This window comes from Vespa mandarinia, chromosome 1 (genome assembly GCF_050613455.1).
Source record: "Vespa mandarinia isolate Hongniang chromosome 1, ASM5061345v1, whole genome shotgun sequence".
NCBI lineage: Eukaryota > Metazoa > Arthropoda > Insecta > Hymenoptera > Vespidae > Vespa > Vespa mandarinia.
In genome coordinates this window covers 19,282,501-19,300,000 of record NC_140810.1, presented here as the reverse complement: position 1 = coordinate 19,300,000, position 17,500 = coordinate 19,282,501, and the positions used below count along the sequence as shown (strand labels likewise).

General features: G+C 28.5%; 3 protein-coding genes and 1 long non-coding RNA gene across 9 annotated transcripts in view; 3 read left to right on the top strand and 1 right to left on the bottom strand.

Annotated features, from left to right (window-relative positions):
- Positions 1–3,868: 3,868 nt before the first annotated feature.
- Positions 3,869–17,500, bottom strand: part of LOC118447526 (uncharacterized) — a 36,429-nt gene continuing 22,797 nt past the window's right edge. Inside the window, exon 5 of the long non-coding RNA XR_014982313.1 lies at positions 3,869–3,996. This is a non-coding gene — a long non-coding RNA (uncharacterized LOC118447526). The remainder of the gene's footprint in view (positions 3,997–17,500) is intronic.
- Positions 4,783–8,115, top strand: LOC146873345 (uncharacterized). 5 transcript variants are annotated; one of them, XM_085658611.1, is made up of 9 exons: positions 4,783–4,986; positions 5,299–5,418; positions 6,295–6,409; positions 6,558–6,822; positions 7,060–7,098; positions 7,252–7,342; positions 7,471–7,616; positions 7,708–7,840; positions 7,972–8,115. In XM_085658611.1, exons 1-9 carry the CDS (start codon positions 4,843–4,845, stop codon positions 8,020–8,022), a joined length of 1,104 nt encoding a protein of 367 aa, XP_085514737.1. In that variant the 5' UTR covers positions 4,783–4,842; the 3' UTR covers positions 8,023–8,115. The 5 variants fall into 5 exon arrangements, with proteins under 5 accessions (XP_085514737.1, XP_085514732.1, XP_085514740.1 ...); XM_085658606.1 differs by having other exon boundaries at positions 6,979–7,098; XM_085658614.1 differs by lacking the exon at positions 5,299–5,418 and having other exon boundaries at positions 6,979–7,098.
- Positions 10,856–12,025, top strand: LOC118447527 (uncharacterized). Its single transcript, XM_035879575.2, has 4 exons — positions 10,856–11,009; positions 11,177–11,305; positions 11,412–11,529; positions 11,760–12,025. Exons 1-4 carry the CDS (start codon positions 10,866–10,868, stop codon positions 12,023–12,025), a joined length of 657 nt encoding a protein of 218 aa, XP_035735468.2. The 5' UTR covers positions 10,856–10,865.
- LOC118447531 (uncharacterized) lies at positions 12,126–13,488 on the top strand. 2 transcript variants are annotated; one of them, XM_085659312.1, is made up of 5 exons: positions 12,126–12,318; positions 12,758–12,848; positions 12,932–13,077; positions 13,169–13,301; positions 13,394–13,488. In XM_085659312.1, exons 2-5 carry the CDS (start codon positions 12,771–12,773, stop codon positions 13,442–13,444), a joined length of 408 nt encoding a protein of 135 aa, XP_085515438.1. In that variant the 5' UTR covers positions 12,126–12,318; positions 12,758–12,770; the 3' UTR covers positions 13,445–13,488. The 2 variants fall into 2 exon arrangements, with proteins under 2 accessions (XP_085515438.1, XP_085515433.1); XM_085659307.1 differs by having other exon boundaries at positions 13,169–13,395.

The following is a 17,500-nucleotide window of genomic DNA, read 5'->3' as shown; positions in this document are numbered from 1 at the left end:
ATGAAAAAATGATCTCCATTTTTCGAAAGAAATGAAAGATCACACTTCTCTCTCTTTCCCTCTCTTTCTCTCTCTCTCTCTCTCTCTCTCACTCACTCACTCACTCTCCCTCTCTTCTTTTTTCTGTCAGATATTTTCGAATTCTACGAGAGAGTTATGCTCCCCGCGAGCTTTTTGAGAGAACGTAATCGATATACTCCGTACGGTCTATGCTTCTTCACAGAGCCATATTGATGAACGAGGAAAAGTTTCTCGATAAATTCGCGTTTTGTACGTGGGCTGAAGTCCTCTAACGATTTGTGCCGTGCTCTATACCGTCCTCTATGCAGTGCCGTGCCGTGCTGTGCCGTGCTGTGCTGTGCTGTGCCGAGCCGTACTGTGCTGTGCCGTTAAAACGTACGATCCTGTGTTTCCAACGTTCGTTCGTTCGATCGACGATTTTCTTCCGTAAATATGCGACTACCGAGAACGAATAGTCGAATTGAAAAAAATATGCGCCGACAAAATAATAAAAAAAAAAAAAAGAAACAAAAAAAAAAAAAACGAAAAAAATACAAAAAAGAAAAAAAAGAAATATTTAAAAAAATAAAACGAGAGAGATAGAGAGGGAGGGAGAAAGTAAAAAACGAAAAAAAGAAAATTGAAGTAAATAAATGGAATCAAATAGAAATGATAAAAAATAAAAAAAAAAAATAAAAAAAAAATGAAAAAAACGAAAAGAAGAAATAAAAAGAAGGAAAAAAAATTCAATGAAAAGAAAAAAAAAAAAAAGGAAAAAAGAAAGAAACCACTGAACTCGTATTCGAAAGAAAAGGAAAATAACAAAATGAAACGAGACGAAAAAGAAAAATGAAACAAAATAAAAAAGAAAAAAAAAAACAGAGAATGATAAACGAACAAACAAGAATAAAAGAGAAAGAGAGAACGAGAGAGAGAGAGAGAACGAGAGAGAGAGAGAGAGAGAGAGAGACGGAGAGTCGAAACGATTTAACGTACAACATAAATCACAACGTTGCTAGAGTGTCCTTCGCAAATAAACCAATTTGGCGTTGCGTGGCTCGATAACGCGAGAAGACGATGAATCGTAAATTGCGAACCTATGTAAACAATCGAAACAAACAAAATATCGAACGTACGTTAAGAGAGAAATAACGGGATGTGATAGGGGAAAGAGAAAGATAGAGAAAGAGATAAAGAGAGAAAAAGAGAAAGAAAGAGAGAGAGAGAGAGAGAACAGTATTTGGCACGATCGATGACCCAAATTCAGTTTCGCTCGATTTAAACGTTACAAAAGCCGCTCAAATTCGCGGTTGGATTTCCATGCGAAGAAGAAAAGAGAAAGAAAGAAAGACAAAGGGATAAAAAGGGAGAAAAAAAGAGAGAGAGAGAGAGAGAGAGAGAGAGAAAGAGAAAGAGAGAACATTTAAACGTTTCTCTTCGTTAACGAAACTGTCCATCGAAAATTTCCCTATTGTTTATGGGAATGGGCCTACAAAAATCTCGACAATGACGAATGAGAGATATAAAAGAATATTACGTCCTTGCAGAATGAATGAATTTTACATATATATATATATATATATATATATATATATATATATATATATATTTTATTTTTTATCGATCTTTTCCTTTCTATCAACGTGTTCTCCTTTTCTCAATGCATCTTTCCTTATGACTGCAAGTATCAATCGACAAACAAAATTCATCGAAATATTCTATACTTTCTAAGATGAAAAGTTAGAAAAAGATATTAAGAAAAAAAAAGAGAAAGAAAAAGAGAAATAGATAGAGAGAAAGAGAAAGAGAAAGAGAGAGAGAGATTTTGATTGAATGAAAATATATGAATAGATACATACATATATACTTATACGTTTGCATAGTTTATAGTTTTGATAAAATAGAATAAAAGTTATAAGTATTGTGGCAAACTAAAATCATATTTGCTTGGATTCTTTAGGAAAATCCGATATGTCTCTGGTCAAATTCCGAATTTTACTATGACTCTCTCCCTTTCTCTTTCTCTCTCTCTCTCTCTCTCTCTCTCTCTCTCTCTCGCTCTCTCTCTCGTAAACGAAGCAAACTCGTTGAATATATTGGACAACGCCTGTGCAACCGGCTCGTAAGTCAGGAATAAAATCCTCGAAGCCATAAAATTGGACGACCGAATGTCTGCACGAAATTCTATCCTACTTGCACCCTATCCCAATCCACCCAACCCCAACAATCCGCTGATACGTGTATCCGATGGATCGTGTTACAAACGTTGAAAATCTTTTCGTTACACGTAAATAATAAATAAGCCAAAAGTAACAAGCTCTACAATTTTTAACGAGGTACCAATATAACCGGAAAAAAAAAGCGAACATAGTAAAAAGAAAAAAGAAAAAAGAAAAACCATATAAAGAATGTCGAATAGAGACAACGCGAACACATCGTTGAATTCACATTGATTCATGGTGAGATCGAAAGAAACAAAAAAAAAATGAATAAATAAATAAATAAATAAATAAATAAATAGAAGAAAAATAAACGAAAAAAATCCAATGAAATCCTTTCGTTGAAAAAAAAAGAGGGAGAGAGAGAGAGAGAGAGAGAGAGGAAAAAGAAAGAAAGAAGGGAAAAAAAACGAAAAGAGTTAAATAAATAAATAAATAAATAAATAAATAAATAAAAATAGAAATGAAAATTGTAACGGTTGGCCATTAGTTAATATTAATATTGAAATTAAAAAATAAAAGAAGTAAAAGATTGAATAAAAACGTGGAAACGTTGACACGAGCTTGATGAAAAAATATCAAAGAAGTATAACGCATACACGAATAATAATACCAACGAAGTTTCAATCTAAACTGCTCCGAAATGAATAATACAATATAGTGTTCCATCTGTGTTCGTGATATAGTCGATAAGAAAAGAGAAAAAAAAGAAAAAAGAAAAAGGAAAAAAGAACTTATCGTCCTCTAAAATATTTATTTTACGAACGCTTCACTTAACGATAACTTTTAATAAGTTCGTTAAACGCGTGTGCTTCAAATTTGTTTCTCGAAAGGAAATAAAAAAAAAAAAAAAAAGAAAGAAAAGAAAAAAAAAGGAAAGAAAAAATAAAACAAGAAGAAAAATTATCCATGTAAAATTATGTCAAACATAAATAAATAAAATGTACTTGTTTACTTACGTAAATTAGTTTTAAAAATATTTGTCTTCAATGATCAAATTTGTCAACGAGTCTAATCGATATCAATTACATCTATTGGATAAAATACGAAACAGTAATCGTAAACAACAAAATTCTCCGTAACCCCGTGCGTAACATAATAATTGACAATATATCATCCGTATCAATAAACAATCTCATATATCGTATTTATTATTTTATTATTATTAATAATTATTATTAATTTTATTATTATTAATTCACGTACGATATTTTAATGGCTATAAAATGACGAAAAATCATCAATCGTCGAAATTACCTGTAACATATGAAAATTGATTAAATGACAAAATGTAATGTATCATTGTAATATAATACACTTTCGACGAGAATTGATTTTGGAATGCAATGAGAAAAAAAAAGAAAAAAAAAAAAAAAAGAAAAGAAAAAGAAAAAGAAGAAAGGAACAAAAAGAATAAAAAGATCACATACACACACACATATATATACACACACACACACACAACAGACACTTGCGCGTAGGTATATACATTCGTATCGTCATTCGTATCGAACTGAAAACGTCCTTTACGTAAATAAATACATTCAAGCGCGCTCATTCGCTCGCACGTACGTGTGTCGGTAACTTTAGAAAACCACGACGAATAATTCCACGTAGGACGATAGAGATAATACTTAAACGAAGAGATTCTACCGCGGTCGGGTTATATCTCTAGCGAGATACAAGCAACAGGTAGACTCCAACTCGTGGACTTCCGAGTTAACGGTGCTCATCGAGGTCCTTCCAATGGAATCGATCTCCTCTTCCGGTTGAAAAGCTACGTCGAAAGAGAAAACTTCACATCAATGAAACAGAAACGTTTCGACTATCTCTCTCTTTCTCTCTCTCTCTCTCTATCTCTCTCTCTTTTTCTATCTATCTATCTATCTATCTATCTATCTATCTATCTCTCTGACTGTCTGCTGAAAAGAGACCTTTCACCGTCAAGTGCCACGACGAGAATGAAAGGGCGCATGTCGCGGTCGAATCGTCATTAAAAGGTAGAAATAAATAAAGAAAGAAAGAAAGATAAGAAAGGGAAGAATAAAAGAAAAAGAAACAAGAGGGATAAAGGAAAAGGGGAGGATTGAAGGAAGGAGGGAAATGTTTTAATGACGTTGACGGGATGATCGATGAAAAAAACGTTGTCCCTTTTTTTTTTCACAGTGACATGTGTTCGAGTTCACGCTCCACTTTTCTCTTTTTTTTTTTTTTTCTTTTTTTTTTAGATAGGTATACGTAAAACGAAATCGCGTTCTTTGTTGAGCGAGCAGGAGCATGAGAGAGAGAGAGAGAGAGAGTGAGAGAGAGAGAAATATATATATATATATACGATATATCCTGAGTTCCTTTTAAAATTTTCAAATAGTGCAATTATCATTCACGATGATAGGAGATAAGAGATAAAGATAATAACACCTGATATACCATTATTAAATGGTTAAAGTATAATAGAAAGGTGTAAAAGAAAATCTATTTTTCTTCTTTTTCCCCCCCCCCCTTTCTTTCCTTTCTCTTTTCTTTTTTTTTTTTTCTTTTTAATATTTTCAACCAGAGACGCAAATCAAAGAGAATAATACGAGGACGGACATAAGACATTTGACAGTCATAGAGGACTAAGACAATGAGCCTCTTTGAAAATCATTATTACAAACTTAATCGTGAATTGCTATTGCTCATCGGACTTTGGCCTTATCAGGATCCTAAAGATAAACGCTTTCGTACATCTATCGTTAATGTTTTTCTTACGATCGCCATAATACCACAGGTTAGTAAATCCATTCGAATAAATTATTATACGTTAATGAATATAATTATATACGATAGATAATATTCTATTTAATTGATAAAATTAATATTGTAATGTAAATTATGGTATTCTAAATTATCATAGATTTTTTTTTTCTTCCTTTTTTCTTTTTTTTTTTTTTTTCTTTTTTTTTTGAAATATTGAAATCAAAGTACAAAACGATACAAGGTAGGAATTTCAAGTGCAAATTTAATGTAATTTCTTTTTTGTTTTTTATTAAATATATATATATATATATGTATATATATTTCTCACTCTCTTTTTTCTCAGGTATTAAACATGATCACCTCGAAGTTTAATATGGATTTATTAATGAACAATTTCATGTTCTTTTTGCCATCTCTCTGTATCATTATGATATATTTTACCGCCTATATTAATCAGAAGGAAGTACGTTATAAAAGATAAATTATTATAACAAATTATTATTATATTAATATTAATAAATAATATAATAATAATAATAATAATAATAATAATAATAATAATAATAATAATGTATAATGAATTTAAACATTAAACAACACACTTCAAAGATTTATTTCTATTATATACTATATATGAAAAATTTCATTTCGTTTCTACGAACTATAAACGATTAAAAATTATAGAGATCGGAATTTTCACAATTTTTGACCTAAAAATCCGCAGACTTTTTATTTCTTTCGGCACTTTTCACTTAATTTCGATCAAATTTTTAACATATACATACATATATATATATATATATATATATATATATATATATATATATATGTATATATATATATAAATGATATAAATCTTGAAAATGTATTATATAAATTTTTACTAATGGATCAAGATAAAAAAAGAAAAAAAAAAGGTTATAAAAAACGAACTTTTATTCTTTTCCTTCGTAATTTCGACCAATCGCAATTTGTTAAAAATATCCATTTTACGCGTCATCTAATAAGTTAATTAATCTTTTAACTTCTCGAGAGAAAAAAAAATCAAATCGTAAAAAAATTATTCCATTGCAAAGATCGTGCGTTCAATTTTGTTCTTTATTGTATATATCATATATATATATATATACATATATATATATATATATATATATATATATATATATATATATATATAATGACGAGAAATTTCGATATATAAAAATTCGATAGCCACGATATCATCGTCGTAAGGTGGTTTCGTTAATTAAATCGATAGGAAACCGCGTCCGATCGGTGATATTATAACAGATAACATTATCGATAACATACATGTGCTGATCGATTTTTCTTTTTATAGATCAGACTCCTCACCGATTATATTAAACGCGACTGGGATAAATTGAAACCTGATGAATTAAGGATCGTTATAAAGTATGCCGATCAAAGTAGACTTATAACGCGAATTTTGATATGTGAGTTTAATAATTACTATTAATCTCATGTTTTTTTTCCTGTCCTTTTTCTTTTTTTCTTTTTTCTTTTCTTTTTTTTTTTTCTTTTTTTTGAAAATTTCAAATCCTCACAATAAAAATGAAGAATTATTTCACGATATTATTTCAGATTCCTTTTATATACCGGTTCTAGTGATATTTATCTTTTCCGCTACACCGATCATATTAAAAGATATAATGCCAGCTAATAATAATTATACCTATGAATTAATCTATCCAATTGAGTTATTAATTATTGAAAAGGAAAAAAATCCTTACCTTATACTAATCATATCTAATATGATCATAATATTCATTGGGATTGTCTCTTTGGCGAATTATACTTTTTTTATAGTCTTCATTCAACACACCTGTGCGATATTTCGTGTAGTTGGGTAAGATTGTGCTATTAAAATATACAAACATATACACACACACACACATACAGATATATATATATATATATATATATATATATATGTGTATTTCTTTTTTTCTTTTTACATTACGATTACATATCAATTATCACATATAATATTATTTGATCTTAGATATATATTAGAACACGTAATTAACGAAAAAGAAGAAGAGAATCTTATTCAATTGATCGATAACAAAGAAATTTATTACAGAATAATACGTGGTATTAATTATCATAAATTGGCGATAGAGTGAGTAATTTATTATAAATTAATAATAATATTTATTTCGACAAATACTTTGATAAAAACTTACTCGCAAGTTTCTTTTTTTAATTCTCTCTCTTTTTTTCTTCTTTCTCTCTCTCTCTCTTTTCTTATACTCATGTCTTTTTTCAATGAAAGATACACCGGAAGAATAAATTCCTTCGCCGAGATCTGTTACCTCGTTCAAATTCTAATGACTCTTCTCATCCTTGCCGCTGATATAATGAGAGTGAGTAATCTCTAATCATGAAGACATTGATTATATGCGGAAATAATTTCTATCTCTCTCTCTCTCTCTCTTTCTCTCTCTTAATAATTAGAATAAAATAATAAAAATTTCGTGGTATACTTCTTTAGCTGATGCAAGCGAGCAATAACATAAAATCATTAACAATGGCAGCTATTTGTACTCTACATATATCGGGTATGATAATTTGGACATTATTCAATTGCATAATCGGACAAAGAGTATTGAATCATAGTCACATCGTTTTTAAAAAAACGTGAGTATTATTTGGACTAATGTAAAAGGATAAAAATTATTTCTTTAGATTTATTGTAAACCTGATAGAAAATATCGAATAATAAATGTAGATGCACGATACCATGGTATTTATTTTCACTGAGATTGCAAAAATTGGCAACTTTAATGTTAATGAGAAGCATGAGACCGTCTTATCTGTCGATCGGCAAAATGTTCATTTCCTCTCACACATTTTTCTCATCGGTAAGATATATATATATATTTTATTTCTTTCGATATTATATATACATATATATATATATATATATATATATATATATATGTATATACACATATTTATGTATCTACATAATTATTTATGTTTTTATCTAAAGTTGATACAGTCGTCCATATCTTACGGTATGTTACTTCGATCAATTTCATAAGAAATATAACGAACGTATCCAACGAAGAACGAAACGGCAAATTTTTTTTTCTCTCGTCAATGATGTTACCATAGAAATGTATTCCTTAAGATCTTTTTCTCACTTGAATAAATCTAACATTTTTGAAGGCACGATAATATTCGCATATCGTACGATAATAATCGTATATATTATGCATATATAAATATATATATATATATGTATATATTATATTATAAATAATATATAAATACTGAAGATAAAATAAATAAGGTAAAGTAAAATAAAATAATAAAGATAAATGAATATAATAAGGTAAGTAAATATATCGAAGTAGGACTGCACGAATGTTTTATATTATCGGACACCGGGTATGTTGGATGTTGCATTTTCTTTCGTCAAAGTAATAATCGTTTGTTTCAACATGCATTGACACACTCTGCACGTTCTACATGCTACTTTTGTCGCGTGTAGCACGCGGAAAAGAAATCTATGCTCTGCAATACGATACAATGTTTATTATCGATGAAACGCACGCAACGTATATGAAGAAAAAAAAAAAAGAAAAAGAAAAAAAAAAAAAAAGAAAAAAATATATTACACGTAAAATAAAATGTAAAGTAAAAAAAAAAAAAAAAAAAAAAAAAGAAGGAAAAAAAAAGAACGCTGCTTGCAATCTACGTGTCGTATTTTTATTTATAAAAAATATATTTTATTAATCGATGACGACTCTTGAAAAATAAACGTCCATTTATCCCGTTAATTGATATATCATATTATAATTAATGATCGTATTGACGATATTTCAAATTATCAAATTAATTCAATGGCCGTATACATACAAAATTCTCACCTTTTTACGTCCGTATATAAATTTCCAATATAGAGAAATATTTATTGAATAATTGAGATCGAAATCGAAAAGACTTTAAATCGAAATAAATAATCTGTCTCGATGAGTAGCGAAAGTAACCGATATCAAATATTATACTTCGAAATTTCTATGGGTTAACATATAAACGAGAAGTACTATGATATATTTAAAAACGAGAAATAAAAGACGAATAAAAAAGTCGTACGGATTTTTTTCTTTCTCTTTTTTTTTTTTTTTTTTTTTTCAAAATTTTCCTAACCAATAACTCAAATGACAATTAATATCGTAATATATCTATCGAATAATAAATGCATATATTGTATATCGAATTATACAATTTATAAATATTTTTTGATATCTCAATTTGAATTTAGATATTATTCGATCGAGTTATCATTAATCTATGTGAAGCCGATATATCGATTTGATATCGGCCCCTTATCACTTATTATAATATCTTTATGTATTTATGTATATACAATATTTATTTTTTACGTTCATTTATCAGCAATGTTAATAAGTACGTGCCGAGCGCGTCCAGACGTTGGCAATGCGTGATAAGGATTCCACGATAAGCAAAACTTGGCATCCATTAGTCCACCAACCCATCTATCCATCCATCCATCCATCCATCCATCCATCCATCCATCCATCCATCCATCCGTCCGTCCATCTGTCCGTCCATCCATCCATTCGATTGCGTACCGATTACGTCACTCGAAATTCCGCTTAGTCAACTTACTACTCAAGCATATTCGCATTCGATTCGGAATATCCGGACATAACGTGTGTTTTTGTTTTTGTTTGCCACCCGAAGAGAATTTCTCTTCGAAACTACGTACATACATACTTAGATATGTATGTATGTATGTATGTATGTATGTATATAATATATATATATGCACGTATGTATGCATATATGCATGCATGTCGATGGCGTCGACGTCGAATTCGAAAATGCGAATAATCCAAATGCAATGAACGGAATAACGTTAAATAAATACGTATCCGCGGGATGCATTCGTTGCGTTCAATGCATTCAATAAGTGAATCGTCCGATTAACGAAATCGCGAGAGGGGGAGGGAGGAGGAAAAAAAAAAAGACAAAAAAGAAGGAAGAGAGAAACGAGTAAAAAAAAAAAAAAAAAAAAAAAACAACAAAAAAGAAAAAGAAAAAACAAGTTATTAAGTGAGAAATAAAATTTGTCAATCGTCCTCTTCGAATAATAATATCAAAATTCAATTGCACACAGCTCGATCAACAATTTCTCTATCCAGCCACAACCGATGAGATTTTCAAGTAGAATGATAGTTGAACGAAGAGAGAAAGAAAGAGTAAAAGAGAAAGAGAGAGAGAGAGAGAGAGAAAGTGAACGACTTCATGAAAGTGTATATGTGTGTATGTGTATGAGTGTGTAAGAAAGTAAGTAGAAGGGGAAGAACAGGGAATGCCTAGGGTTGTACCTTAATTATACGTAAAGAGCTTATACGTTGTAATCGATCGATCCGTCCCTCTCGCACATGTTAATATTCTCGGCTTCCATTCTCGTCGACCCTCTTCTAATATAACGTAGAAATATAGAAAATTATACCGTCCAACGTCTACGTGAGTTTCTAACTGATGCTTAATTTACACTTCTTTTTTCTTTTTTCTTGTTTTTTTCTTTTTTTCTTTTTTTTTTTTTTTTTCTTTGCCTCGCGTGTTCGCTAGTCAAAATGAATCAAATGGATTATTCAAAACTCGAATTGCGAAGGAAATAAAGCAATGAGAAAAAAGGAGAAAAAAGAAAAAGAATATGTACGTGTATATATATATATATATATATATATATAGTATATCCATGCATGAGTACGACGGATCGCAAAAAAAAAAAGAAAAGAAAAAGAGGAAAGAAGAAGAAGAAAAAAAAAAAGAAGAAGGGTCAATAACGAAGGGTACAACGAAGTCCTTGAAGAGCTTGGTCAGATGTGCAACGAACCTTGAGAGAACATGAGCTATCCAATGAAACATTATTACGATATTAATCGTTTCTTTTTGTCGATCATTGGCATGTGGCCATATCAAAGTGAAAAAACAAAATTAATTAGAACGATTTATACACAGATAGCTATATTACTATGTATCGTCGTACCGGTAAATCCATTTCATTATTTCTCTATTATCTTTTATAAATCGTGCTTCGAATATTGTTTTATCTTTTTTCCTTTTCCTTTTTTTCTTTTTTTTTTTTTTTTTTTTATTTCTTTTTGTTTTGTTCTTTTTTTCTTTTCTTTTTGACAACAATTATCTCTCATAATTAGTCCATTCAGATTATAAAACTCGATCGGGCGTACTTCGACATAGAATTTCTTCTAAAAGCCATGTCCTTCGCCTTATTTTATTTATGCGTAGTGTCGCATTATTACGTCGATTTAATCGAAATAAAAATGGTAAGTAAAGAAATTAATTTATCCCAATGTCATTTCATTTATCTTATTTATCTTAAAATAAATATTATTTAAGTTTTCATTATCGTCGTATTAAATTTATCGATAGATAAATGTGATATGGAATCGTATCGAGTACGATTGGAACGAGATTATTACTACAAGGGGTATCAATATTTTGAAGGAATACGCATCCACTAGCAGATCGTATAATATTATTATTATAGGTGAATATATTGAGATTTTTCGCTTCATTTTTTTTTTTTTTTATTTATTTACTTTTCTTCTTTTTCGTTTTTTCTTTTTTTTTTTTTTTTTTTTTTTTTTTAACGAACGAACGCGCGCCATTATTTTCATCATCTTCTTCTCCTTCTTCTTCTTTTTTATTCTCTCTCTCTCTTTTTTTTTTTTTCCTTTCATCATCATTCACTATCACGCTTTATCTCTTATCTTTTAGGTTTATATTACGTTTCCATAATATTTCTTACAATTCAAACAATTTTACCAACGTTATTGGACGTAGTTTTACCATTAAACGAAAGCCGTCCATTGAAGTCGCCGATCCTAATGGATTCGCTTATCGAAGAAACAATATATTTTTATCCAATGTTAGTAAGCACATACATTTTGTTAATATTCTTCGGAATCGTTACAACAGCCATTAATGGATTCTTCGTGGTCTGCGTTCAACATGCTTGCGCTATGTTCCATTTGGTCCGGTAAAATCAAATGAAATGAAAGAAGATATGATATAAAAAAAAAAAAGAATAATAATAAATCAATTAATCAATAAATAAAAAGATATAATAATAATAATGACGACGATGATGATGATGATGATGATGATGATGATGTTGGTGCAAATCAAAAAAGCTAGAATCGTAATAACATTTTTTCAGATATACGTTGGACGAAGCCTTTGAGAACGTAAATCAAAAATTATACGTAAACGAGGAGAATGAAAGAATTTATCAAAAAATAATTCGCTCTATAAAAGTGCACAAAAGTGCTATAGAGTTGGTATAATATATGTTATATTATATAATATCTATAGTCTAATGGATTAAATATAATCGATTATTATATATTTTTTACGATACTCTTTGGAACGTTTTCTGTTCTTTTTTTTCTTTTTTTTTTTTTCATTTTCTTTCTTTCTTTTTTTTCTTTTCTTTTTCTTCTTCTCCTTTTCTTTCTCTTCGCAGATCGTAAGAGATTTTCTTAGACTTGTAATTTTGTAATCTGACGAAAAAATAAAAAGAAAAGAAAAAAAGAAAAAAAAAAGGGGGGGGAAAGGAATAGTTTAAAATGTCTGGAAAAAAAGTGTAATCGATTTTTAAAAATCGCTTAAGAACTTTCGAACAGTTTAAAACAAATTTCATTGATTTAATCTCTACATTAATACATTGACGATTAACATTGTTCCATCATAACGATATTATTTTATCGTAACAGATTCGTCGAGAACATGAACATCATTTATGAAAAAGTATCTTTTCTATCCTTTTTAATTGGTTTTTTTATCATAGCAGTCGACATTTTACGAGTGAGTTTCTCTCTCTCTCTCTCTCTCTCTCTCTTTCTTTATCTCTCTTTCATTATATACTTTTCATTCCCTATACCTTTTAGTTACTCAGAATAGAATCTATCGAGGAAAATTTGGAAGACACTTTAATGTGCATCTTTCATCTATTCGGATCATTTTGTTGGGGATTGATGTGCAATATGCTTTGTCAAAGTATAATCGATCATAGCTCGGCCACTTTCGAACAAGCGTAAGTATAATAATACATACATACGAACGATCAATCTCTCTTTACATCAATCGTAAAATAAAAAATATATTATTGATCAATCATTTTTTAGTTACTTAATTCCTTGGTATCTGATTCGTCCAAAAACACGACGATTATTATTGCTATTGATGATGAACTCATTAAAACCATGTTACATATCTGTAGGAAACATATTTGTATCTTGTAATGAATTTTTCGTTACGGTAAATATATCAAAGAACGAGAACAAAATTGAAATTATGGAGAAACAGAAAAACTTTTCATTATTAAATAATTAATTATTTTTCTTTTAAAGTTTCTACAAACACTAATGTCATACACGATGATAATATATTCACTGCAGTAATATTAATGTTTTTATGAAGAATGTATGAAGAAAATATAATGGAGATATAGATGCACGGAGGGAAAGGCAAACAAAGAGGAAAAAAAAAAAAGAAAGAAAGAAGGAAAGAAAGAAAGATAAACAAATGTTAATTAACAATAAATAAACGCACAAAACAGTAAAGCATGCATAAGACATAAATTTATAAAAATCTATATGATGTATCCGTAAACGAAAAGCTCGATTAAATAATTTATTTGTTTGATGGTAATAAATTAGTACTTAATATAAATATTTATTTTTTTGCTTTTATCTTTGAAATGGACTATTACCTATCACACACACACACACACACATATGTATATATATATCAGAAAAAATAATGAAAAATTTTGTTGTTTTGCGACAAAGAGAGAAAAAGAAATTTTTATTTTTTTCCTTTTCTTTTTTTGTTTTTTTTTTTTTTTTTTTTCTACAACGATGACGACAAAATGTGATAAGAAATACGAGGCCTAAGAAGAATGAAGAAAATGAATTGCAAATTTTTCCTTCGATAATACTTTTATATATTAAATAAGTAAAAATAAAACGATAAAGATAAAACTTATATATTTAATCGCATGTTTAAGTAATGTAAGTAATGTAAAGGATATAATTTTTGTATCGATCGATATATATCGCTTTGCAATCGTTTCAACTTAAAGCCGAACTATTATAAGAAACTGATAGAATATTATTAAAATCAAACCGATATAAGGGTAACTTTTTTCCCTTTGGTCAACGAACAAAGACCTTTATTTTTATTTAATTTTACGTAAAATTAATATAAAAATGGGATAAGTTTCCAAACGATTTAACAATTTTTTACAATCAATATATCTTACAAACTCTTAGCTTATTTCGCGATCTGAAGGAAAGGTTGACAAAAAGAAAAAAAAGAAAAAAAAAAGAAATTGATCTAAAAAATCTCGAAAAGAAACAATCGATTTTTTAATAATAATATCTCAATACTTTTGATTCACCCTATGTATTAATCATTCGCCCAATGACGAACGAGAAATCTCGTCGCGTTTATGTAAATAATTTTTTCATGTAATATATAAATAATTTGTTCTCGTCGACATTTATCTTCTTCGTAATTCATTTTAATAAGAAGTTTCAATTTTCTATAAAAATGTATTTTTTTTTTTTTCTTTTTTTTTTATAGAAGATAAAAAAAACTTTCATTAAGAAAGAAAAAGAAAAGGAAAAAGAAAGAATGGTTATGAAAATCGAAGAAACGTCGATTAAAAAGGAACGAACGTTTTCTTTGCAAATCGATATTTTCATTTGAAAATCGATCATTCAATCGAACGTAATCGGTAATCAAGAGAAAAAGAAAATAAATAAAAGATAATAAAAAAAAAGAAGAAGAAAAAAAAGGAATATCTAAATATATTGCAATATCTTTAAAAACGTGAGTCGATCATATATATATATATATATATATATATATATATATATATATATATATATATATATATGTCTATAATTATGAAAATGATCGAAGTCAATTAAAACTTTAAAAACAATCTTTTTATATGTGATTCAAAAGAAACTTTCACATTCATAAAGGAATTTTCATTAATCAAAATTAAATATAATAAAATTCTAAATTAAAATGTCACATAATAATATAAGAATTTTTTTTATTATTTATTCAAATAATAATCCATTAAATATCTCGAAAGAACAAAATGTATGACTTAGTCCAGTGATCATTTTCATAATTATGACCGCATATATTTCTTTTGGATAGCAAAATTGTTCATTGCTCGGTGTATAATCTAAATCTGTCTGACCTACTTGTTATCATTCGTATTCGTCTTAACGATGACGGTTACTGCATATAATTCAAGGGAAAGAAAGAAAAAAAGAAAAAAAGAAAAAGAAGAAAAAAAGAAAAGATACACACGTATATATATATATATATATATATATATACATATATATTTATGTATATGTCTATGTATATGTATGTATGTATGTATGTGTCGATCTATCCTGGACGTTTACGATAGCTGGATATAACACGAATGCGTTCGATGTTCTCAGAGATATAAGAACTCCTTGAACATATCGATTTTGATCGAGGAACGTTAAAGTCGAGAGAAAAATTGCTATCGATCGTGAAATACATCGAAGACGTGAGGAACGATATGGGATTATTAGGTGGAAAGGAGGAAGAAGAAAAAAGAAAAAAAAAGAGAAAAAGAAAGGAGAAAAGAAAAAAAAACGAAAAAAATAAAAAAATAAAAAGAAAAAAAGAAAAAAGACATAATAAAAGGAATGACGTACGTGTACATAGATACATACATAAGGTATGCGTTAAAATACAAATATTTCAACAATTGTTGGATATCGTTAATAATTGTTCGAAATATATAATATAAAAGTTTGATTTTAATATTTGACTGATTGATTTTTAAATATTTATTAGTCTCATTTGATTTCGTTAATTCTTTCATTCTTTTTTTTTTTTTTTTTTTTTTTTTTTCTTATCTTTCGTTGATATTTTCTTCGATCTCATGCAAGTATTTACTTATCTGTCTCGGTATATGATACTTAGGTGTCATCATATCATTTCAATTCTTATTTTTCTTTTTTTCGATCGTACACACGTCTCTAAATCCTAAATAGGGCCGAAAGTTTTTAGGTACTTTTTAAAAAAAATCAATCGTTTCTTTTCGATCGCTATGTTAATTTAATTCTCTCTCTCTCTCTCTCTCTCTCTCTCTCTCTCTCTCTCTCTCTCTCTCTGTCTCTGTCTTTCTATGTCTCTGTCTCCGTTCTTTCAAATCGCAAAAAAAAATCTACGAGCTTGCAAAGACTTGGTAAAGTTGATTTTCTTATTTAATAATGTACAACGACGAGATGTATTTTCATGTAATATTCATTTATCGATAGATATTCATAATGAATTTTATGATTCTAGTTTTTGGAGTCATTGGTGATCGTCAATTATATATTCCAGATCGTATTCGATTCAATACATATTTCTGGGGGTATGTTTCGTACCATTGGATTAAGCGCCAATATATATATATATCTATATATATATATATATATATATATATATATATATATATACATATATTTTTCTCTCTCTCTCTCTCTCTCTTTTTTCTTTTTTCTTTCCCCTTTTTGTTTTTTTTATTTTAATTTTATTTAACGATATATTCAATCGACGTCAAATACAGGAGTTTCACGTTGGACTTTGAATTCTTTTTTTTTCTTTTTTCTTTTTTCTTTTTTTTTTTTTTTAATTTCGTTTTTTTTTTCTTTTTTTCCTTTTTCAAAGCGCCTACCAACTCGATCTGAAATTAATTATTTTCATTGAATAAGAGAGCAAATAGGTACATATTTATTTTATTTGCATTGTTGTTTATTTTCAAAAAGGAAAAAAAAAGAGGAAAAATGAGAGAGAGAGAGAGAGAGAGAGAGAGAGAGAGAGAGAGAAAGAGAGGGAGATGTTAAATCATTATTATGATATTTTCTTTCTTTCCTTTTTCATTCGGCTATTTACAGGTACATACTATCCAGAGAGGGGGAGAGAGAGATATATATTCGCTACATAGAAGAGGAAAATATCGAAGCATCCATGGAATTATTCGAACGTTTGCTTCACTCATGACTCCTACAAAGCATCGTGTATCACAAAAGAACTATGGGGTTAGTGATAAATCACGTTTTCATGCGGACCAATAAATAACGGCAACGCGCATTGCTTTTACCTCGATGATAAAACGTCGTCCTAAGAATGAAGAAACGAATTGCATCAAACAAGACTGATAGCGTTCGTTTCTGTATATATATATATATATATATATATATATATATATATATATATATGTATATATTTAGCGATATAAAAAGACAGAGATTTATATTTATTTAAACATATATAAAAATTATTGTCAATTATTTACTATTCTCATTTTCGTCTTTACATTTCGACGAAATCAAAACAAGATACGTTGAACTAAACAAATTATTATATATGTTTAGTCGAAACAAATTATAAACAAACAAATTAAT